General features: G+C 41.3%; 1 protein-coding gene and 2 pseudogenes across 1 annotated transcript; 2 read left to right on the top strand and 1 right to left on the bottom strand.

The window, feature by feature from the left end:
• Window positions 1-26370, bottom strand: part of LOC131780327 (ribonucleoside-diphosphate reductase subunit M2-like) — a 240027-nt pseudogene that overhangs the window by 173613 nt on the left and 40044 nt on the right.
• Window positions 11243-12019, top strand: LOC131770693 (uncharacterized). The gene has a single exon (XM_059086405.2). The coding sequence runs from the start codon at window positions 11243-11245 to the stop codon at window positions 12017-12019; it is 777 nt and encodes a 258-aa protein (XP_058942388.2).
• LOC131778183 (uncharacterized) lies at window positions 18197-18853 on the top strand (annotated as a pseudogene).

Below are 26370 nucleotides of genomic sequence, written 5' to 3' on the forward strand. Positions count from 1 at the left end.
GAAGTACAACGTGTACAGAATGCAGCCGCAAGACTGCTATTGAACGTTGGAAGGTACTCGCATATTACTCCTATTCTATACGAGTTACACTGGCTTCCAATCCAGGCTCGCATTAAATTTAAAATTCTTCTACTTACTTTTAAAGCGGTTCATAATTTAGCTCCATCATATATTAACAGCCTTATATCTATTAAATCAAAATCTTCTTATTGTCTTCGATCTAATGACGGTCTTTACTTAGAGCCCCCTAAGGGTAAGATACTGAAGACATTTGGAGATCGGTCTTTTCAGGCAGCAGCACCATACTTATGGAACAGACTTCCTCATGAAATTAGAATGATTAAGTGTTTGGATAAATTTTAAAAACCTATTTAAATGTTTCTATTTAATGAAGCTTTTTGTAATCATTAACTCAGATATATTACATTAAAATAATTTATTCTTATATATTTTTAGCTACCATTACTATTGTAAATTTTTATTTAGATATATAAGGTTTTTAATTTTTATTCAGTGTAAAGCACTATTGATCTGTACATGTAAATAGGGCTATACAACTAATAAATTATTATTATTATTATTATTAAGTGAACAGTACTCTTAAATTGGGGGTTTAAGGGTAAAGGAGCTGATAACCTGAAAATCCCAAAAATTGTGCAAAAGTATACATGCTTCAAGCAAAAAAGTCAATAAATATCTCATTGAGCAAAGATGTACCCTGTGACCAGCCATCCCTGTGACCAACCATCCTTAGTCTAAACCAAATGTGCCACAATTTGTGAAACATTTCACCAGTGAATTGTTCAATTTAGCAAATGGTAGTAGTTTTAACAATGAAACAGGTGTACTTGTGTCACCAGTGTGCAGAATCTGATCTGTTGTACCAGACCTACCTGCCAAAGCCTTGCTTTTTAATATCAATCAGTACAATGGTCAATTTGGCTGTGGTATATGCAAACATCCAGGGAGGTATGACCAGCAAACACGTGGAAGGCTGTATGAATACAGGCCCTCTGGTATTGTGGCTGTCAGAACAGCACAAGAAACCAGGATGTTTGCAAGAGTTGAGGAGGCAAGAGGCACTACAGTGTTTGGTATTGAAGGAGAAAATGTGTTTGTCAATTGGTTGACATTCTAGACAATTTACCGATTGGCTAGATGCATTATGCTTGCAAAGGAATCATGGGAAGATTACTATTCGCACCATGGTTTGATCCTCAGCATGTTACAGATTCATGCAGTTTGCTAGGAATTAGTCATGAGCTATACAATCTGTTTCTTTGTATCAAAGTGCCCCATGACTTGACCACAAAGCCATATAGTATTGCTAAATCAAAGCACTGGAAAGCATCAGAATTTTGTTTGTTTGCCCTCTTTGCTGGAATGCCATGTCTTCAACATGCTGTGCTTTCAGATGAATTTGCACTTCTTACTACAGTTTTTCATTTCCTGCTCTCAGTTCCTATTTGCAAAACTTGTGTAGAGAAGGCTCACGTTTTGCTTTATAACTTTGGGAGAATTTCACCAAGTCTTCATGGTATTGAAGAGTGTACATAAAACTTCCATTCTTTACTCCACTTCCCTCTCAAGTTCTTCACCATGGTTCGTTAGCACTTACTTCTGTTTTGTGTTTGAAGAATTCATTGCTCAAGTTAAAAATCTGTACTCTGGAACAAGGGGATCCCTCAGCAAATGGTGGAGAAACTAGGAGTATGCCAAACCTACAGGGTGCATGTTTCACAGGATTACAAATCCACACCAAGTGCTTCTAGGTTTGCAAAACATCTACTTGGTGAAAGGCCTAGTGTTCAGAGGGGAAATCCTGCTGCATAAACCTGGATGGAATGTTTAATTGGGAAAGAAATAGGCGATGCTTGACTTGATTATTTTGTGATTAAATATTAATTAGAAATTGACATTTTTACCGCAAAGAGGTTAGATTTTGTGACATTAGATTTCACAATAATGTAGACAAGGTCTGCATATATTCATGATATAACATGATGTGACTGCATGCATTTTCTTAGGCTAATAAAGGTGAAAGAATGTGCACTTTTGTAATAGTCACTTAATTTAGACAAATTACAATGGGAACTTTTACTGTACATGTAATTAATGTAAAAATACTGCCTTATGCAAGGATAGTAGAAAAAACCTCTTTATACTTAAAATGTGTTAGTTGATCGTTGATCATTGTGTTACAACCATTGAATATGTGAGAATTGTATATCACAATAGATTGGTTGTTTGGATTAAATCGTGTTGTTACATCAAAAGATACAGTCTTCCTGATTTGTTTGAACCAGCAGGCAGAGTTATAAGAATTCTGCAACACGTTTGCCAAGATTTTCCTCCACCACAGGATGTAATCCTGAAGGAAACTGTTTATTGCAACTTAATTGGACATCATTTTCTCCAGGTTCATGACAGCGAAAGTCTTTTGCTTGTTAAATGTGGTGGACATTGTCAATAGGCGTCTTTAAGTTCAAGGCAAGAATGGGAAAGGTTTCATCACCTTTCTAGACACTCCCTATGAACACAATTAGTAATTATTTTAAACTAACTTTTCGGTGTATTTTATACTCGATCATCACATGTAATCTGAAATGTCTGTTCAGATTTAATCTATTAATACCATTATTCCATTTTGGAGGTAGGGTTTTTTTATACCATGTGTGCTAGGTTTCAAGCCATATGCATTATGCTCTTTTATTGAAAGAACAGGGTATGCATTTCAAGTTACTCAAGAATGTACTAAAATAAATTTGATCGATCTTGTCAAGAACATTTGAAGTTCTTAATGTGTTAAAATTAAGATTCTTACAAAAGAGTTGAGTCTAAAAGAGTTGAATCTGCCTAAAACCTCAAAAAAGCAGACAGAGGTATAACAAAAGTTATCATGAATATGACCACAAAAAAAGAGGCAATAGTGCAACTTAACAACAGAGTTCACTACATAGCTCTCAGAGCACTGATAGTAAAAAAACATGCAGGAAAGGGGTAATAAGAACATTGATCAAATGCACTGAGGCAAACACATTTAAGAAATGATTAAGAAATGTCTTTCAGAAACACTCAATCTGCCCAGAATACCAATATTCTATACGCTCACAAAAATACAGAAACCTATACTGGTTGTGACTGCCCTTCTGAGAGAATATCATCTTTTGTGGAGACACTACTTCACCTCATTGTGCGATTGCAACAATCCCATGCAAAGAGTATGGGATACAAATGAGAAGATATGCTTCAAGATGGTAGTGATGTAGCTGAATTGCTATTGAATTTATTGAAAAATCAAGTGCCAGTATCACCTCCACTCATGGCAGAACTGAGAAGACATGTAACTGCCCTCAAAGAACTAAGCAAGATAAAGAAATTCTATGAAGAGGAGAGGGGCACATCCGATTAGTCAGAAAAGAAATAACTCTTAAAAAGATTTACTTTGTGAAGAAACTTACAAAAATTGATCCCCGTCCTAGTATTCTTAATTTTTTTATCATCTTTGAATGACCATCATGAAAATGAAAACAATATTACATCTCTAACCATATCATCTCAAACTGAGAACTGTGTCAAGGCAAATCTTAAGCTTTCAGAGAACAATCTTTTCAAATTTTCCACAGAAAGTGACAGATTGAGTAGAAAGAAAGTCCATAAAAAATCCATAAATTTTGCCAGACTTTGAACTACCATGTTCAATCTCTTGAGACGCTGGGTAAACTTTCGTCTTGTTTTTCTATGGTGCGTGGTGTGCTTGATAAGCTGCCAGGAATCAAAGCCGAACTTGTGAGTGGAAAAGTAGGATGGCAAGACTGGGGATTCACGGAACTAATACGAGCTCTAGAAGAATGGAAGGCAATTCATCCACTGGAATTAGCTGAGAAAGCTAGCAGAAAACCTCAGGCCCCGCCGCCGCCTTGTTCGCCTCGCCACAGAAGTTTCTACGCGCAAGAACACGAACCAGCCCGCGCGCGACACGCGTGTGTTTATTGTGATTGCGTGACACACAGATCTTGGGAGTGCGATAAAATCACGTCGCCTGCCGAACGCCATCAAATTTTGCAGAATAAATGGTTGTGTTTTAACTGCACTGGGCCCAAACACAGCGCAAACAACTGCTCTAGTAGAGCTTCCTGTGTACACTGCAAGCAAAAGCACCACTCGTCTATCTGTGACAGACAAGTAAGAGCAAGTCAGCCTAGAAATAATGCTGGAGTTGCATTGACAGCAACACAAGACAGGGAGAAGAATTGCCATCCTATAGTTCTTGTCAAAGTAAATGGCGTAACCTGTAGAGCACTACTGGATACCGGCGCAACCATTTCTTACGCCTCTGGATACCTCTTAAATAGGCTGAAGCTGAGACCAACACGCATGCACACACGCCGTATTCAAACCATCGTGGGAGTGGTTACAAAACGAAGTGAGATCTTCAATGTCCAAGCGAGCAACATGGAAGAAAAGTATGCCATTCCACTGAGCGTGACGAGAATTGACCATGCCGAATTGCTGTCTGTTGAAAACCCAAATTATGCGGTAATGATAAGCAAGTACCCACATCTGAAGGGAGTGTACATGGAGGACACAGACTTGAAGAAGATGCTTCCTGTCCATGTTATTCTTGGAGCTAGTGACTATGCACGAATAAAGACCCATGAATCCCAGCGAACTGGAGCTATGGGTGAACCAGTGGCAGAATATACTTGCTTTGGGTGGACCATCATGTCACCAGGGACAGAGACAGACCTAGACAACATGTTCCTAGCGCAAACGGCCTCAAACGATTGTGAAGAGCTGTATAGAATGGACGTCCTTGGACTTGAAGACGCACCTAGTGGTGATCAAAGCGTTGTCTACGCAGAGTTTCGTAAACAGCTTAGATGCAGTCCTGATGGGTGGTATGAAGCACAGCTTCCTTGGAAAGGAGACCACCCTCCCCTACCTTCGAATGAATCTGGGAGCTTGAAACGCCTGGGAAGTCTAGTACAACGTCTAAAGAAAACAGGTCGTCTGGACAAATACGATGCGATATTCCAGGACCAACTGCGCGAAGGAATTGTGGAAGAGGCAGACATGCCAGCCAGTGGGAAAGAATTTTACATACCCCACAGAGCCGTGGTGAGGGAGAATGTAGAGTCGACCAAGATGCGGGTAGTCTATGATGCCTCAGCCAAAGCCCATAGCTCTGCACCCTCACTAAATGACTGCTTGGAGGTTGGACCACTGCTCCAAAATAAACTTTGGAAGGTTCTAGTGCGGGGAAGATTCCATCCTGTGGCTCTTGCTGGTGATATTCACAAAGCCTTTCTCCAAGTGAGAATTCATGTACAAGACCGAGATGCTCTTCGGTTCCATTGGTTAGAACCTAAAGATCCACAGCGAATTCGGACTTACAGATTCACTAGAGCACTCTTTGGCTGGGGACCCTCGCCTTTCCTGCTGGGAGGTGTGATGCAACAGCATCTGAACACTTGCTGAGATGAACATCCCAAGTGTGTGGAAGAGATTGAGCGTGAGCTATATGTGGATGACATATTATCTGATGGACCTACTACTGAAGAAGTGAAACAGAAGAAAGCCACAACAACTGAGATATTTGCCCAAGCTACTTTCCATTTGCACAAGTGGCACTCGAATGTGAAAGAGCTGGAACTGGATGATGTACCCGAAGACAATGCAAAAGAACTGGAGCCGGTTACAGTGAATGAGCACGAAGACAACTTAGCTACGCGAAGCAACAGCTGGGCGTTCAATCTAGACAGTGTGGACTCCTGGGATTGAAGTGGAACAAGTTCTCTGACGAAATTGGGGTCCCTTTTCCGGCGAACGTTGCTCAACCGACGAAAAGAGGGATCCTGGGAAAGGTGGCTAAGATCTATGATCCCTTAGGATTAGCCGCACCTACCACTCTTCAAGGAAAGCTGCTATATCGTGAGGCTTGTGAAGAGAAATGCGCCTGGGACATGCCGCTATTTGCAGAGCTAGTTCAGCAGTGGAAGTGGGAGTTGTTTACCTCAGCAAAGTAACTGCCCAAGAGCACTGACGAGTGCTCAACAGGCTATCGAGAACATCGAGCTTCATGCCTTTGGAGAAGCTAGCGGAAAGGGCGTCGCGGCTGCCGTGTACGCCGTCGTCAAACAGCCGACTTCAGTAAACAAGGGCCTTGTCACAGCAAAGGCAAGACTGGCAAAGCAAGGGTTGACAATACCTCGCCGTGAACTAGTCTTGGGTCACATGGCCGTGAATCTTCTAAGCAATGTACAAGATGCGCTACAAGGGTTTCCTGTATCCTCCCTACACTGTTGGTGTTATAGAGACGAAAAGGATAGTGCGTTACTATTTCGTAACATTGCGTGACTTCCGGTTGAGTTTATAATATCAAATGTAATATAAGATGATTTTGTAACATAATAAAAAGGACATTGAAAAATCAAGTTTGCGTACGTGTGAAATCGAACATCGATCCCGAAATATTTACAGGAAATCGCGAGTTATCGAACATCCGAATTATCGGAATCAACATTTTGGTCCTTCGAGCCGGATTTAAGTTAGTTTATCGGAGTCGGAGTGGATATTAATCGAACAAAATCGGACATTCTTGAATTTGGGGGTGGGATGCACAGCCATCAAAGCCCACGATGGAAGCCATTAAATCGTTGAAGGAATCGAAAAGAACACTGAAATCGGCGATAACAAAGACACTAAATGACTTGGCGGTACGCTTGGCCGTTAAAGAACCGGATTGCGCTCAAATCTCCGCAAGTTTAGAGCACATCGAAGCGAAGAAAGAAGAAGCGCTGGCGATCATGCGGGATCTGGAGATAGAGTATGAAAAGCTAAAGAAAACTGCAGACGCAGAGAAGACGAGCGATGAAGCAGATGCTTTGGTCGACCAAGTGGATAACGATACCAACACTGCACGTTCCTATTTAGCGGCTCAAGCAAAAATATTCTCGTCTAAACAGAAGGAATCCTCGGAAATCGAAGGACACCCTAACGCACAGCAAGGGGTGAGCGATCCAAACAAACAATTGGAACGCATCAGGATACCAATATTTTCGGGAAACAAAATGGAATTTCAACAGTGGTTCGCCACCTTTTCCACTTGCGTCGACAAAACGTCACTTGCACCACAGTTCAAGATGCTGAGGTTAGAAGGTTGTTTACGTGGAGAAGCCGCCGAGACGATTAAAGGCCTGGGTTATTAGCAAACTGCTTACGACGCCGCATTGTCAAGATTGCAGCGAAAATACGGTGGGGATCGGCGTAAAGTTCAAGTGCAAATCGAAGAATTAAGAAAGATGAGGCCAGTTAACGAAGGTGATCCAAAGTCGATGGATAAATTTGCTGATGCCCTTGAAAGAACCATCGTTGTTTTGAAAGATAACAGTCTTCACGCGGACTTAGGGGGTGGAACCCTATATGGAATCGTGGTCGAAAAACTGCCCGAGAATTTGCTTAAAGAGTATTATCATTGGGTCAATGGTAACTCTAAACGAATGGGTGGCCGTGGAAGCGGATTTGCAAACTCAAGCGTCGGAGGTGAAACATGGCTTTACTCGGAAATATGAAGACAGCAAGTGGTCGCGGCGAGACGGGAGAAACAACAAATCATACGGCGCGAGTCTACAAGATGGCAAGAAGATCAGTAACGAAATCGAGAGAAAAGGAAAATTGTGCAGAGCTTGTGGAGAAACACACCATCTCAAGAAATGCAAAGTGTTTACTGGATGGTCTTTTGAAAAGAAATGGGAGGCAGCGAAACAATTTGGAGTGTGCTTTCGTTGTCTGGATTACGATCATTTAGGACACCAGTGTCCAAAAAGTAAAGCCTGCGATGTCGCTGGATGCAAGAAAACACATCACCCTCTGTTGCACGAATCACCACCCCGACAAGAAACAAAGGTACCCAGCACGGAGGGGGATACACAAACAACGACTCTAAACACCATCGAAAGACACGAAGAGAGGATTATTGCACTTCGTACAGTCCCTGCGATTCTCAAACACGGAAAGAGGCAATTATTAGTGAACTGTTTTCTTGACGAGGGCAGCGACACCACCTACGTAAATGAAGATGTGATCGAGACGTTAGGAATTAGTACAGAGAAAGAAGAAATCACCATCAATGTAGCAAACGATCAGAAGGTACGACTTATGGCTGCTACTCTTGAAATTGGCCTAGAAAGCGTTGATGGAAAAGTCGATACAACGATCGTGGTGAAAACCAGTGACAAGATTTGTGGAGGAATGAAACCTACCGACTGGGTAACAATGAAGCAACAGTGGAATCATTTAAAGGACATTCCTTTCCCACACCTCGCAGAGAAAGGAGTTATTGATGTTTTGCTCGGATCGGATTACTATCACCTGATGTTTCCCATGCAGGAAATTCGAGGTCAGGAAGACGAACCAGCCGCTAGACTTTGTCCTTTGGGCTGGACCGCTATCGGAAGAATCGGAAAATCGACACAACCGAGAGGAACAGCATGTGTCAACACTGGCTACTTACATACGTTCCGTACGTGTGCACAGCAATTAACCCCAGACATCGTTACTGCATCGGATGAAGATTTGAACGTCACACTCAAGCGTTTCTGGGACCTCGAAACACTCGGCATCGTCCCACAGAGTCAAGAAGAAAACGAGTTGACACCCCTGGAGAAGATAGCCCAGAAAAAGGTTGAACAGTCGCTGTCATACAACGGTGATCGGTACGAAGTTTCAGTACCGTGGAAACAAGATCGACCTAACCTGCCAAACAATCGACAGATGGCCGAGAGAAGATTACAGCTTGTTGAAAAGAAACTTCAGAAGGACACGCAACTGGCCAACACCTACCAGGGTGTAATCGATGACTACCTGGAGAAAGAATACATCAGAGTTGTACCCACATCGGAACCAAGACCAGAAAGCGAGTGGTTTTTACCGCATTTTCCAGTGGTATGCTCAGATCGAGAAACAACCAAGGTTCGCATCGTGTTTGATGCGTCGGCACAGCTGAATGAGAAGAGCCTGAATACAGAAGCGTTGCCAGGTCCAAAGTTACAGAGCAACATATTCGACATCCTAGTACGATTTAGAAAAGAGCTGGAAGTGTTGGTTAGTGATGTCAGTCAGATGTACCATCAGCTGGTTCTTAAACCCGAAGACAGGCCTTTCCATCGGTTCCTGTGGCGAAATCTTGACATACAGAGCCCACCGCAGGTTTACGAGTTCTCCAGATTCGTTTTCGGAGGCTGCTACTGCCCGTTTTGTGCTCAATTCACATGGCAACGCCACGCTGAAATCCACAAGACACAGTACCCTTTGGCCGCAGACGCTATTAGGAACCACTGCTACATGGACGACCTGATGCCTTCGGTGGCAACAATCGAAATCGCAAAAGAAACAAGAAAACAACTGACGGAACTGGGAAACTTGGCTGGGTTTCACCTGAGAAAATGGATGTCCAATCAAGCAGAAGTTTTAAAGGACATACCAGCCGAAGACCGAGCACAAACCATCGACTTAGAAGAAAACAAGCTATCGACAACCAAGACCTTGGGGGTGCTGTGGACCGCAGACCTAGACACATTCTCCTTTAAATATTCGCTGACCCCAGAAACAGAGCTCACCAAGCGAAAAGTACTAAAGAAGACAGCAACCATCTTTGACCCGCTTGGTTTCCTAGCGCCGTACGTTGTTAGAGCCAAGATCCTCATTCAGCAGGCCTGGGTAGAAGCGACCGGTTGGGATGTCCCCCTCCCAGGCCATCATCAGAAGCAATGGAAGTCCTGGTTCGAAGAATCCATCGGTCTACAAGGAATCCGCATTCCAAGATGTTTAAAGGATCGTCATTCTACAGCAGTCAAAGCTTCTATTCACATGTTCTCGGATGCTTCCGAAGCAGCATATGCCGCAGCTGTTTACATTTGACACGAGTACAAAGACAAATCTATCACGACACGTTTAGTTGGTTCGAAGACCCAGCTTTCTCCATTAAAGACAATGAGCATCCCACGACTCGAGCTCATGGGGGCAGTAATTGGACTACGGTTGACGAAACAGATTAGTGCTGCTCTGGAGATCCCTTTGTCACCAGCAACGTTCTGGGTTGATAGCATGAACGTTGTCTATTGGATACACGGACAGAGTCGTAACTACAAACCATTCGTTTCCCATCGCGTAGGGGAAATCCACGAACAGTCGGACCCCAACCAATGGCGTTATGTTCCCACAAAACAGAATCCAGCGGACTTCGGAACCAGGGGACTAACAGTTTCAGAATTAGCAGACAGCGAGATGTGGTGGAAAGGTCCGACCTTCTTGGCGTTTCCAGAAAGTGACTGGCCTAAACCAAAAGCAGCGAATCCAAAAGAGGAAGCCTTGACAGAAGTGAGAGCTGAACGAAGACCAGATCTAAAGAACCAGCTTTCCAGACAAGAGGAAGAGAAGGACAATCCAAATTCAGAACAGGAACATTCAACCTTCGTTATTCTCGAAAAAGGAAAATTGGCGTTTAAACCCAGCAAGATTCTCCAAATGGTACCGAGCTTCTTCTCAGGGACAGTTAGAAATCGGATACTCACTGGTTCGGGTGAGGAGTTGGGTCATGCGATTTATCAAGAACTGTAGAGTCCCTGAAGAGCAACGCATCAAGGGAGAATTGACGACAAAGGAACTCTCGGACACCGAACTTGACATCATCAAGGAAGCACAGAAAGAGGTTTTCAACGAAGAAATTATTGCACTAACGGCAAGAAAGGAATTGAGCAAAAGAAGTCATCTGCTCCCCCTTACACCGATGTTGGCTGGAGGCCTATTACGATCAAATACAAGACTTCGGCGATCAGATGACCTGGCGGCTGACACCCAGTTCCCGATTATTCTGCCAAAGAAACATCACGTGACACAGCTGATTGTGAAGTATCATCACGAGATGGAAAGTCACGAGATGGGTGTCAACTATACACTCAATCACCTGCGATCAAGATACCATGTGATTCACAGTCGACAAGAAGTAAAGGCATGCATTCATAACTGCTTTGAATGTAAGAGGCGTTTTCGACTCCACCCTGCCAAGCAACAAATGGCCCCGTTGCCGCAGTTTCGCTTACAGATGACTAACAGACGGTTTACCAATTGTGCAACAGATTATGGTGGCCCTTACTTGACCATGCAAGGACGTGGAAGAGCTCGAACCAAACGATACCTGTGCCTTTTCGTTTGTTTACAAACCCGCTGCTGCCACCTGGAAATGGCCACATCCCTAGACACAGGTAGTTTCATGAACGCGTTCACCAGGATGACTGCTAGAAGAGGATGGCCCAAGATAATGGTTAGCGACAACGGATCAAACTTCGTCGCTGCAGACAGAGAAATTCGAGAATTAGTCGCAGAATTAGATCAAGAACAAATCCGACGCACAACAGCGAACAAAGGCGTGGAGTGGTACTGGAACCCACCAGCAGCACCGCACTTCGGTGGTGTATTTGAAGCCTTGATTAAAGCGGCAAAGCGAGTTATTTCAGCCATTTTACAAGACGCAGACGTCATAGATGAAGAGCTGCAAACCTGTTTTACAGGAGTCGAGAGTTTGCTCAACTCGAGACCACTAACGACCATCAGTGATGACCCAAACGACGAACCAGTACTGACGCCAAACCACTTTATCATTGGTCAGATGGGCGGAGACATAGTTCCAGATAGTGTTGACACGACCGAGTTCAACCCTCGTCAACGATGGAGGCGAATTCAAGAGCTCATTCGTCGCGTATGGCAACGTTGGTTGAAAGAATATCTGCCATACATTGGTTCCCGACACAAGTGGTTCTCTAAGGAAAAGAACCTGAAAGAAGACGACGTAGTGATTGTGATCGACCCCGATGCAAGACGACGAGACTGGAAAGTAGGCAGAATTCTTCGCACCTACCCTGGAGCGGACGGTCTCGTGCGAGTAGTAGATGTTAAAGTTGGAGATAAGATTTTGAAGAGACCTATTACCAAACTTTCACCGCTAGAAATGCAAGAGTGACACTGATAGAGACAACGACAATCTAGTTTATATTTCGGTTTGAATTTTGACTCAGTATTTCGTGTTCAATTGTTATATTTTTTGTTTCGTTATAGTAAGAATTTCAACATTAAGGCAATGATTGTAATTCTGGAGGGGGAAATGTTATAGAGACGAAAATGATAGTGCGTTACTATTTCGTAACATTGCGTGACTTCCGGTTGAGTTAATAATATCAAATGTAATATAAGATGATTTTGTAACATAATAAAAAGGACATTGAAAAATCAAGTTTGCGTACGTGTGAAATCGAACATCGATCCCGAAATATTTACAGGAAATCGCGAGTTATCGAACATCGGAGTTATCGGAATCAACAGTTGGCTCGATAGCAGCGTCGCACTACACTGGATACGTGGGAATGGAGACTTCAAGCAATTCGTGGCAAATCGTGTCCGAAAGATTAGAGAGCATGGTGACATTACGTGGAGATACATAGTAACTAAGGGTAATCCTGCCGATGTTGCTAGCCGCAGTGAACCGGTCACAGAAGAGAAACAACTGTGGTGGAGGGGACCAGCATGGCTCAGTGATCCTAGAGCATGGCCCCCAGACCTTGTTACCGTACCCACCGCAGAATCCAGTGATAAAGGAAGTCTTAGCCACAGCCCTATCATCAGAAGACAAGTTCAGTGTGCTGATGCAGCAACACAGTCTGTTAAAGGCCTTGCGCGTGTGCGCATGGGTGTCCAGGTTCCTAACTAATTCCAGAAACCTGAAGCCAAGAGGAGTGAAAGGACCCCTGACCACCGATGAAATGAAGTACCAGGAAACCAGACGAGCTCAAGAGGAAGGCAGAAGTTTGAAGAATTTTGAGGCAGACAAGTTACAGCTTAACTTGCAACCAGACAACAACGGAATACTGGAGTGTAGAGGACGAATCGTTGGTGCATACCCTATCTACCTTCCTGATGGTAACGCATTCACACACAAGCTTGTTCAACGAGCGCATCTAGCGACCCTTCATGGGGGAGTTACACTCACAATGACCAAAGTTCGGGAGACTCACTGGATCCCTCGCCTGAGAAAACTTACCAAGAAGGTCATTAAAAGCTGTTGGGGTTGCAAGAGATTTCGAGCTCAAGCCTACCAGTCCCCACCACTAGGCAACCTACCAACGATCAGGACCCGAGGAGTGACACCCTATGAAACCATTGGTGTTGACTTTGCTGGGCCCATAAAGTATCAGGTGACAAAGAAGATGCAAGGTTGACTCCTTAGGCCGGACCCTATCGGCCAAGGAGGGATGCGGCAGTCGCAGCAAGACTGTATTGCGGATGCTACTTTTTGTTATGATTTCAAGTGATTAAGCCTAGTGACATTCAAAGAATGCTGAACTGTGATTCAACGTGAACACTGTGGACAATGGAATCATTGAACTATGTGATTTGTTCTTTAAGACTTTTCTTCGTTTTCAAATTGTTTAGCGTACTTAGGTTGAAGCAGTTTCCTTTGTTTACATGTACTTCCTTGTCGTAAGCACATGGGGGAGTGTGTCGGAAACTCGATAATAGCATAAGGCTTTTAATCTTTATTTTGTCACGAACTGCCAATCTTTGATGGCGTTTATTTTTATCTGAATGGCAAAGATCACGTTATTCCACGTGTTATTTTGAAATAGAGTACGTTTGTTATTTTTCTGTCAGCAATATCGTTTTAGCCAATTAGCTCATGTTTATTCAAGGTGTGCCATAGATTAGGGTTCGCTTGATTGATGCCAGTGAGAGGTGGATTATTTTTGTAGGAGAAAAGAAAAAACTGTGATTAAAAAAAACCTGAAAGTGAAGACTGAGGACGTTGTGGGCCTTCTTAACCTATTCCCCACAGTAGATCGTATCTACTCTGTATGAGAAAGGTACCAAGTTTGAAATCAAAGTACCAAGCCAAGGGTGTAACATCAACATAATTATGATGATTGTCATGAAGTTGCATTCCTGATGGACACAGGAGCTGAGTGTAACCTACTGCCTTTGGATGTCCACAAGGGTGTGACTGGCGACCTGGACTTAAACTCTCTTGATACTCGAGTGAAGTCAGTTCTGATCTTGGCTAATGGGTATGAACAACCCATCGAGGGCAAAGCAACCCTGTATGCAACCCACAATGGACACACACACAAGATACAAGTTAGTGTAGTCAATGGTCGTGGCCATGAGCCAATATTGTCCAAGAAAAGTATGTTAGAAATGAACCTGATAACGATCCTTGATTGTGACTGAGATCCACGCATAAATGTGCTGAAGACAGGTAAAGACCCCTTACTAGAAGAGTATGCTGACGTATTTGAGGGTCTTGGAAAGCTAGATGGGAAGTATAGTATTGTAACTGACAAGTCCGTGAAGCCTGTAGTCCACCCACCAAGGCGGTTACCTGTTGCAATGACCGAGCACGTGCAGAGAAAGTTGGAGGAAATGACAGCGGATGATGTCATAGCAAAGGTCAATCAGCCCACAGATTGGGTTTCCAGCATTCTGGTGGTGAGTAAGCCACCTTCTGAAGCAAGTGAGGAGACAAAGATATGCATTTGTCTTGATCCTAGGGATCTGAATCTCGCCATAAAATGAGAACATTTCCCAATGCCAACAATTGAAGAAATTGCAACTAGGCTAAACGGAGCAAAGTTGTTCAGCGTGTTTGATGCTAGCAATGGCTTCTGGCAGGTGGAACTTGACGAAGAATCCAGTATGCTCACCACATTTAACACCCCTTTTGGGCGTTACCGCTGGAAGCGAATACCGTTTGGCATTAACAGTGCACCAGAAGTTTGGCAACGAAGAATGCGAGAGCACATAGAGGGGCTTAAGGGAGTAGAGGTCATTGCAGATGATTTTGTGATTGTTGGATACGGCAACATACCTGCCGAGTGGCAGTCAGACCATGACCAAAAAGTACATGCTTTCTTAAATCGCTGTCGTGAAAGAAACCTGAAGCTGAACGAGAAGAAAGCCTGGCTGAGACAGCAAGAAGTTCCCTTTATTGGTTATGTTTTGACACCAGAAGGTCTCAAACCTGACCCATGCAAGGTGGAGGCAATAGTACAAATGCCTGACCCTACTGATGTTCACTCTCTGTGTCGATTTCTTGGCATGGTGAATTATTTGGCAAAGTTTCTGCCATGCTTGTCAGATGAAACAGAAGTCCTGAGAAAACTCACTGAAAGGGATGCTGAATGGTGTTGGTTACCTACCCATGCTGATGCTTTGGCCCATGTTAAAGAAATGATTGTAACCGCCCCTGTACTTGCCTACTATGATGTGAGCAAACCAGTAGTCATCCAGTGTGATGCTTCCCAGACTGGACTTGGAGCTGCCTTGTTGCAAGAAGGGTGTCCAGTGGCTTACAGCTCCCGTGTGATGACCCCTACTGAACAAAATTATGCTCAAATCGAGAAGGAGCTTCTTGCAATAGTCTTTGCATGTGAGAAGTTTGATCAGTACATCTTTGGAAGAAGTGATGTAGTTGTCCAGTCAGACCACAAACTGCTGGAAACCATATTCAAGAAACCCATCCACAGCTCCCCAAAGCGCCTCCAACAAATGCAACTCCGTTTGCAGAATTATGACATCCAAGTGGAATACAAGAAAGGCACCACCATGTTCTTGGCTGACACCCTAAGTGGAGCATATCTCGAGGGCGAACAGTTGACTGTCCCAAACAGTGATGTCCATTCCATTAAGGAACGACTATTTGCCTTTGAGTTAGAGCAAATCAAACGTGATGAAGAACTGACGGTGTCTCCTACTCGTTTGGAGAGGCTGCGCGAGGAGACTGCTTAGGATGAAGAGTTGCAGATCCTATCCAATGTTATTCGTAAAGGTTGGCCAGAAACCTTGGCACAGGCACATGAAAATGACAAGCATCAGAAACAAGTGATTGAGCTGTATTGGAACAGCCGGGATGAGCTGACTATAGAGGATGGTTTGGTATACAAGGGTCATTGTTTAGTCATACCTGCTGGTGAGCGTTCTGACATTGTGAAGAGCCTGCATGAGTCGCATATTGGGGTCGAAGAGACACTGCGTCGAGCTCGTGATATTGTTTACTGGCCAGGAATCACGGCACAGCTCAAGGATTACCTATCAAAATGCGGTATTTGTAACAGGTATCAACCTGAACAATGTAGAGAGCCACTACAGCCCCATATTGTGCCCAATCTACCATGGGAGAAAGTTGGGGTTGATTTGTTTATACTTTAGAGGCAGGCCTTCCTGATAGCCGTTGATTACTACTCTGGTTATTTTGAGGTACAAGATTTGAGTAACACCACAAGCAATCGTGTCATTACAGTCTTAAAGACTTGGTTTGCCAGACATAGTATCCCTGTGACAGTTATTAGTGACAACAGACCGCCTTTCAACAGTGGAGATTTTGATTCGTTCAGTAAAGAATTGGACTTTCATCACATTACTTCAAGCCCTCGCCATCCCAAGAGTAATGGTCGTGTTGAAAATGCCATGAAGTCCTGCAAGTCGTTGTTGATGAAAGCCTGTGCAGATAAGTGAGATCCTTTGTTGGCGTTAATTGAATGGCGCAACACACCTACTGAGGGAATGCATGCTTCACCTTCTCAGCTACTCTACGGCAGGCGAACACGGACTCGTCTCCCAGTAGCTAAGACATTGTTAGAGCCTCGTGTGATTACTAATATACCAAAGATGATTGAGATGAGGAAGCAGAAGCAGAAGCATTATTATGACCAACACACACACGAATTGCCGAAATTAGACAACGGTGATGCCATAAGAATGCGCCTGCCAGGTGAGAAAGAATGGTCCCTTGGACAGGTCATTGGAGATGTAGGCAACCGTTCCTATCAGGTAGAGGTGAATGGGAAACAGTATCGTCAAAACCACCGATGGTTAAGGGCCACTCCTGAAACGTTGGAGCCTTCTGAAGCAAGCAAGCCGACTGAGCTAATCAAGCAGACTGAGACGAGCTCAGTTGCGTTGCCGCAACCATTGGTTCTGCCAACACCAGTAGTTCCAGAGCCACCTAGTCGTCCAACACGTGAACGTCACCCACCACTGTGGCTACAAGATTACAAGTGCTGAGGAACAAGACACTTTTTCTGACTTCGCCTCTTTGTTTTGTTGTCGTTCCTTTTATTGTTAGGTTTTCTTACCTGTATGCACAGTTTGTTTAGTACATAAGAACCTTGAGGCATAGAAACATTTTGGAACATTACATTTTGTGTTTGTTGAACTGAAACTAAGGGAAGGAGATGTAACGAGTATGCTTACATGAAGCATTGAGCTTCCTGTGGCCGCATGGCATCTTGGGAACAGCTTCCTCGTGTGTCGGCCATGTTGTTAGCATAGTAAATTGTGGCTCAGCTCTTGGGTTAAATATGAGTTGATGTTTTGGTACCTGACCGCCTGTTTAGCTATCGTTACAAATACTTGCAGGTTTAGCACCTGAAATGGTTCCAGGAAGAAATGAGTTTCAGGAGCCACTAGCAAGGATTGTTGCTCTATCACCACAACAATGGGCAATCAATGCCCTTGCAGCCACTAAAAATGAATTTTTCCTACCACCAAGTATGTGTTGAATACGTAGTTTCCTCAACAGTTTGATTAAAAGAGCAAATGTTCGTGCAGGCAAGAGGCAACATCCTGCATAAGCAATTCTTTCTTTTCCATGTTACATTGGTAGAAGAATTGTTCTTCTTTCAGATAGAAGTGCAGTACACCCAGACTGCCTATGAAGTTGCCACTGATTCCCTTTTATTCCATTATTACATGTTATAGACTGCTCTTCATCACTCATAAGCATTTTCAAGCTCAACAAAACTGCAAATGTTGGCTGGTGGTGCCAAAAAGTTTCCTTTCAAGAGACTAGACTCAAGACTCCATCATAGGATATTTCCACAATCCATCACCAATTAACCCATTGACATCCGATGCGCCCTCATGCACTCAGAAATTAAACCCCTCTAAAATTCCAATGCACCCTCATGCGCCCTGTCAGAAATGGCTTGTTTTGATTGGCTGTAGCTTAGAAACAAAACTCCCCTGGGTATTGAAAAGCAGTGAAACGTGACATGCAAAAAATAAGCTTTTGTTTGAGACCAAACTCACTATTCCACATTCACCGTGCGATTTTTGACAAATTTTTCAAAAATATGTCGTGATCTTAGACATGGCTTCTGGAAGAATTGATGAAAGTTAATTTTCATCTGATGAAGAGCAAGAAGTCTTCACTGGTTTTATCATCAAAGAAATTGAAAAAAGCGACAAGCTCCTCAAGCGCAGCATGAACAAAACTTGCTTTGCAATGTGGATGACGAGATGGAAGACTTTTTCGACCTATGGTTGCAAGAAAGGGGAAGCGATTCTGATGTTGAGCTATATGCTAGTGAGGAGGAAGAAGAAAGCAACGAAAGTAGTAATGAAGAATCTGCCGCAGAAGAAAGCCAACCAAATGCTCTTCAATGGTCTAGCTAATTGCGACAAATTAATGTTGAGGAATTCTCCATTCGTCGTGGCCCGACCAGAGATCTTGAAGAAAATGCAACTGCCAAAGATTTCTTCAATGTATTTATCGACGATACTTACATTGACGAAATCGTCCAATACACCGTTGCGTACGCTTGTTCGAAAGGGGATCGATCGTTCACAGCTACCCAAGCAGAAATTTCAGCGTATCTTGCGCTAAACATTCTCATTGGAATCCATGAACTTCCTCAGCTGGCAATGTACTGGGATTCTGATGAGTTTGTTGGAGTTGATTGCTTAAAAAAAAAACGATCCCAGAGCACCGCTTCATGACTCTGGGGAAATATTTACATCTTGCTGACCCGACCGCAGAAGACCAAAACGATCTCCTCTGCAAAGTTTGCCCCCTTGTAACTCGCTTGGAGCAAAAGTTTGCCTAAGCGAAGAACATATATACATTGTTCAAAGTGAAATTTTTCATTTAGGCGTAAAAATTGGTTTGTTCTTGCTCATGACTCGCAAAAAGTAATTTTCTAGCTGCGCCTTGTGATGTGTCGCAATGTCGCTATGGCGGGCAAATTCAAAATTGACCCGCTTTAGAAAGTTTAGGATTCCTTTTGTTAAGGAGAAATTTGCGATCTGTCTTTTGGTGTTGTATTTGAGGGAAAGCTTTTTACATGATTCTGATGGAATAAGAGTGCAAAAGAGAGTCATTATACTGATAAATACTTTCAAAGCTGAAGGCAACCTTGCCAATGACTCGCTGTACATCATGAAGTTGAATCTGTTCTCTAGCTTCAGAATTTTTTTTGAGAGAGCCTGATGCTCAAGTTGAAAATAAAATTTGACAGGGGGAAATTATTTTGGCAGTGGTCTGTGTGTTCACTGTGGCAGCCATTTTCTCTGGAATTTCAGGGGGTGGTCTGAGCTCTAAGGTGTGGAGCTCACTGGGTTAAAAGAAACCATAGTAAAACAATGAACTATGTAAGGCTGACTCTAAAAGCATCAAAGATGGAAATGTGTGAAATAATCCTCACAGAAATATCCCCTCTTGTCGCAAAGCCATAAAACCAGGAAACCTGTAGAGGTACAAGACTCTGCTTACAAAAAAGACAAGATCATTTTCAGAGACATAACGTATCACCACACAGAACCAGTCAGAGTACAATATACCGTATGCTTACTTGGAGGCCTTGCACCATCCAAGTTGTCACTACTGACAATAAGTACACAAGAATCGTAAACAGCCACAAACAATGGGACCTGCAGTGCCAACAACAATGACAGAAAAATGGAAAACAAAAACGGAAAGAGACAAATTAAGGTTGTTGCAACTGGCCATCAGGCAGGAATAAGAGCTGACAGGAATTGCAATTTCTCCTGAGACAGTCACCAATTCGATGTTTCACATCTGTCTAAAAGCAAACCTAAGCAACTAATTGTAAGAGCAAAGAGGAAAGAGTGTGCTGAGATTCCTCCCTGGATTGCATCCACTTCAAACAACCTATGATTTTGTGCTAAAACATGTAAAGAACACTGGGAAATGTTGGTAGTTGATATCTACTGTATATCACATTGTTAACATCCACTCCTGGGTTTATCTTGGATAGAAAAAATCTCTCAAAGGACATCTAGCAACTATCACTATAATGGTCATATTGGCAATTAGGGGATCATGTGCAAAAAACATATCCATGACAACTGCAATAAGAGATGCAAAAGGAAAGTCTGGATTGGCAAGTTCCAACATTTGCAAGCAGGCTAAAGAAAAGCCACAATCAGCACATTACAGGAAGACCAAAGTGAGTGTAAGAAGTCAAAAGGCATTTTCGAACTGGTTACCTTTACAACATACAATTAACTTAATCATATATAATTAATCGATTCATTGACTTATCTATTTTTCACTTAGTTGTCTATTTTAATTTGTATGCTCAAGGTAAAAATGCAATTAGTTGAAATCAAGATAATCTCTAGTTGAAATATCGACATCAATGTAAATTGTGTGCGAGCACTTGTGAAGCAAATGTCATTAAATTGCACCACAGTCTTGAGTATTTCATTGTGTGTTTGATTAAGATTTGATACAGATGCTTTCAGTCTCTTCCTATGGCTTACTTTTATAAGCTAGACTTGCAAGATTTTCTTCAGTTCCATTAAGCATCTGGAGGGGCAAACACAGCTGTCAAAAAAAAACAGCCTAAACCAACTCAGTATTAAGAATAAGAAGTAGTGACTGCAATAGAGCATAACGACATGACAGAAACTAAAGTCACCACTAGCAAAATCTTTGGAACATGTGCTGTATTCACTCTTGACGATGAAGTGGGCTTTCTACATGTGGCACAAGAGAAAACCTTGACTTAAAGTTGATGACCATCATAAAACTTGGTGCAAAGCAAGCCAAATTAGTTTTCAAGATGTGTTTTAAATGATATTGTTTTCAATCAGTCAGAGACTGCACAGTTACGAGCATGACTTGAATTTTTCTTCAGAGCATTAGCTTTCACTCAATGACCAAATGTACAAGTAGCCTGACATTGAATTATCTTTCTTTAATATTAATTTAGTAACAAAAAGACATTTTTTACTTTTTTACCATAAAATGGAGAGTTTTATTGATAAACAGCAGAATACTTTTACACACTGTGAATACCAATAATTGCATCATAAGTAGTGTAAGATATCCCTGTATCCCTCATCAACAGGGCAAGATTAAGTTACCACTGATAGTGGCTCCTGGTTTGATAGAAATAAAGTGTTGGAAGCACCAGTGCATTACAGGTTGTTTCAAATTGGAAAAGATTCACAACACTGGGAAGAAGTAGGCAGTAGTAAGTAAACAGGTCATTTACAAAACAGTTTTGATCTATTTTAATCTTCTTTGGGACTTTTCATCCCATTCTTATTGACTTTTTGTGTCAGTGTGTTGCAACTAGACACCCTGCAAGAGCTGTGAGATTGCATAATTGCTTCATGTAGGACAAAACAGCTTTTTTAATGATAGGTTGATATTTTGATGAAAGATCTGTCCTGTTCAGTTGGAAATTCTTATTTGGTGAGCAAAACTCTTTAAGCAGACGAGATATTTGGGACCACTTGAATTCTAAAAAGCAAATGTTAAAAGAAATTATTATCAATCATTGTAGACTGTTTAAGAAGGGCCCAAGGTGCAGACGCAAGGTTTCTTCAGAGAGTAAACTGGTCTTTTCTACGTTAATGATACAGAATGGACTTTTGATCACACGCACAACATTTCACCTTTATGGTCAACCTATTGTATTTAACTCAGCATCATTTTTCTTTTGATCAACATGCGGTCAGCCCTACACAGCCAGTATATTGGCTCATATACAAAAAAGCAGGATTTATATTTTCCTTTGTTTTCAATTTTTAAATCATTTGTGTTTGTTTAGTCTCCATTTCATTTTATGGGCCTAAAATTGTAACACCCCAAATATGATTGGAATGTTGTAAATTACAACCTTCTATCTATCTTACCTCCTTCTACATTAAGTTCTTCAGTAGTCTAAATTTGTTTTAGTTTAGATTCTGATTGAGTCAAGATACTCTCCTGTGCATAATTTTCATAGAAAACTCAACTCATAGTTTAATGCTAAATTGACTATCAAACAATTTCTTTAAAAACTACTTTGGTACACCAATGCACCCACTTACATCTAATAAGAATTTGTTCCAAGCGGACTTAAATTGCAGCAAAGCGCTAAGCATGTAATTATCTAATAATACATTTATTTCATTTTGCACATATACAGTGGGGACCTTTTTTTTTAAATATATTCCATGGCCTGCATGTATAATCAAATAAAAGGTTCCATATCTGTAAAACAATCATAGAATTAGGTCATTTAACCCTTGGTGTTCTTGAAAAGTCTCTTTTGTCATATTCCATTACTTTAGAAGCCATGCACATCAAATCTAGAATCTACCAGGCCAACCTCAAAAAAAAGTTCCAAAAGACAAGAGAAAAAAACATGGGCATTATCCAACCAATCAGAAACAACTTCCACATTCAAAATTTCAGAAACCAATTTAATCTCAAAGCACACATCAGCCACCCACTACCATCAAAAAAACATACCACTCCTGACCTAAAGGAACAAAATTTTTTTTGAAATGCTAATGTGCCATTCCAGAAAAAGGTTTAAAATACCCAGCAGTCAAAAGTTATTTCACCAAAGACTCAAGCCAACTTAATACCAAACCCAACACAACATGAAGCAAACCTTTTATCACGTGTTAACATGGCGCGTTCACTGCTCTTCTTGAGCTCCCGTTTTATTTTAATTTTATTACTATGTTATAGCCTTAGTCCTATAAGTATATGGCAAAATCAAATTCCAAGTGGTGAATCTCTCTTTCTGTCACTAAAATTGGACAGTAGAGTTTTTCCAAGTCGCAATAACGGTCCTCGAAAGGCGAATGGTGCTGTACTGCCGCCATGTTTAAAGGCCAAAGCTTCTCTTTTCGTTTTGGAAGTTGGATTGTCTACTCTATTTCTACTTATGTTAGCTGGAGACGTCTCTACTAATCCAGGGCCACAAACTGTACGTCCTGGGAGCCAAGGTATTGGTGAAAACTCAAGCTTTGTTTCGCTTACAAGCGATGAAGAGTCAGCTAGCATGGACGATACTGTTGAGTTTCATAATGACTCAGATGATTCTTCGCAAAATGATTTATCGCCTGATGGCTTTGACTACTTTAACCTACATCTTGGTCATAAAGGCATACGCTTTGGTTCTTGGAATGTCAACAGGCTTACGACTACAAAACTAGAACAAATAAAATTGTTCCTTCTTAATGAAGATGGTCGACCACGTTTGGATATTTTATCAATCAATGAGACGTTTTTGAAACCGCTCCTCCCAGATTGTCTATACTCAGTCCCTGGTTTCACAGTGCACCGAAAGGATCGGATGGGCCTGAAAAATGGTGGTGGGGTTCTAATTTATGTGAATGACGATCTGAAACATCGAAGGAGAGTCGACATTGAGCATAATAATATTATAGAAGCATTGTGGTTGGAAGTCTTTCCATTCAAATCTAACCGTCCCATTTTATTCGCCGGCATTTACAGACCTCCTTCAACTAATTTATCAGAGGATGAGGCCATCGAGAATATGTTAGAATTAGTTTATCTATTAAATTTAGAAACCATCATTACTGGCGATATCAACATTAATTTTATTTCTCCGGCGTACAAGAAACATCCCTTGGGACGTGCCTTTTCTAACATGAATTTCAAACAGCTCATTACTGAAGTTACTCGACCATCAAGCGGAACCTGTCTTGACTTTGTATTGTCAAATTTTCCTGAAAGAATTAAGTCTATTGTCGTCAAAAACAATGGGCTGTCAGATCATTTGCCTGTATTTGGAGTTCGTTTATATGAGGATAACGCCAAGCGTCAAAATAAATCTTTAACGATTAAATATCGTAATACGAAGCATTTTGACAAATCCGCCTTCGTTTCCGACCTCAAAGAAGTTCCTTGGAATACTGCATTTGTCTTTGACGATTTAACTGATATCTTAAATGCATGGATGGGTCTCTTCATTAACATCTTGGATGCCCACTGTCCGTGGCGAGTAAAGAAAGTAGCCAAACAAAATCAAGCTCCATGGATGACTGTGAATATTTTACAAGCGCTTCGCAGAAGGGATTCTTTACTACGTAAAGCAAGGCAAAGTCGTTGTGTCACGGATTGGAACTGCTTCAAAATCGCGAGGAATAAAGTTGTAAACATGATTCGCAGTGCGAAATATAAATACTATAATACCTGTTTCAACAACAACAAGGGAAACTCTAAAAAGATGTGGAAAACCATAAAATCACTAATGGGCGATGTATCAAAATCAGTTGAGACGCCAAATGTTGTTTTGGCCGAAAAGTTTAATGATCACTTCACTTCAATTGCTGATTCACTGAGGAATCTACTACCTAATGTACCTTATTGCAATTCAAAGGTTGAAAACTTTGTTTGTTCAAGAAAAGATCCGGATGTTCTTTTCAATATTCCTCCTGTTACCAAAGATTTTGTGCTGGGTGCTCTGTTAGGACTTAAAACAAACAAAGCTATGGGTATTGACAAGATAAGTGCAAGATATCTGAAAATAGCAGGACCAGCTATTGCTTATTCAATTACTCAAATCTTGAATATTTCAATTAATTCTGGTGTATTCCCTGATTGTTGGAAGATAGCGAAAGTCATTCCGTTGTTTAAATCTGGGGACCGTGAGGATCCTGACAATTATCGACCCATTTCGATATTACCTGTTTTGTCAAAGATTCTGGAACGTCATATACACGATCATCTCTATAATTACTTATGTGAAAACAATCTATTGTACCCTTTACAGTCAGGTTTTTTTAATTAAGCCATTATTTGATTATGCCAATGTTGCATGGCAGTCACTTTGCTCTAATGAATCTCTTTTAAGAATACTTAGGCTACAAAAGAGAGCTGCTAGGGTTTTATTAGATGCTGAACCACGTAGTTCATCAGTTATGCTATTCAATCGTTTAAAGTGGATACCATTTTATGACTCTACTAAGATGGCTAAATGTTCAATACTATTTAAAAGGATTAATTATTGTGTACCTAATTATCTTAATGATAGCTTAAGATTATTAAGTTCAGTACATTCACGCAACACTAGATTTTGTAAATACAACTTTTTATTACCTAAGTTTAAAAGGGCTAGAGAAGGAGGGAAAACTTTTCTAGTTTCTGCCATAAAATTATGGAATCAGTTAAAGCCTGAATTAAAAAAGTCTAATACACTTAAGGCCTTTAAAGACAACGTATTTAAATATTACTATAAGGACCAATCATGCTTAGCTCATTTTAATCCGTAAATTTTATTGATAGTAGTTTTATATATTCTTACTTGTTTTAGCTAATTTTCTATTTATATTTCATTCTATTAATGATTCTATTGTATTTATATATTTATTGTAATTAGGAGGACCACAAGTTTATTAGTGTTTGTGCACTATCACGTGCTATCCTCAATAAATAAAGTCTTTCTTCTTCTTCATGCCTTGCACCTGGAAAGCACCCACATGTTTTCAAAATAGTCAAAATACAGAGCCTCCACTAACTCAAACTCCCAAGGGAAACAAAATGGTTTGAGTTAGCAGGGGGTTCAAGGTGGTTTCAATTGGTTGTTGCTTCTCATGTTTAATTCTTTTTTATTTTGGTGTAATGACTCATTAAATTAAATTTAAATCTTGCAACTTACCACATTTCATTTCCACTGTCAACAGGAGTTCTTCGTACAAGAGAGCATTCCAAATTTGTGATTATTTATGCAATATCGCCAGATTGTGTTTTTTTTTTTGCTCAGTAGAGGATGTGCAGTGCAATACTGATGAATCATCTTAACTGGAGAATTATACACATTTGTAAACAATGGAACTTTAGTATCTGGCCAAAAAGCCATTTTGCTTTATGTAGTAGGAAGTAACAACCCTGTAAGAAGTGGCTGTCATGACTATATATCATAGTGTAATCATAGTTTAAATTAGTATATCTTCTGTGTTTCAGAACTCACTTTATCATCAGCAGAAACCATTATCTTGGTATGGCTGAGCAAAGCAACAATTAATGATTTCCACCTTATCAAGGATCTACAACCCAATTGCTAAAACTCAGTCTGAAACTACTCAGGAACAAAGACAAAACTTCTACAGACACAACAGCACACACTGTAAATGCGATTAAACAACAAGTTAAAAGCAAAGAAAATAAATATCTAAGTATATGCTTTTCCTAGTTGCACAGAAAATACATACATAAAAAGAACAAGTCAGCAAGTGCAGGAGAAGAGGGGGAAAAAGTAACAAATATGCATT

The sequence above is a fragment of the Pocillopora verrucosa genome, chromosome 7 (assembly GCF_036669915.1).
Source record: "Pocillopora verrucosa isolate sample1 chromosome 7, ASM3666991v2, whole genome shotgun sequence".
Taxonomy (NCBI): domain Eukaryota; kingdom Metazoa; phylum Cnidaria; class Anthozoa; order Scleractinia; family Pocilloporidae; genus Pocillopora; species Pocillopora verrucosa.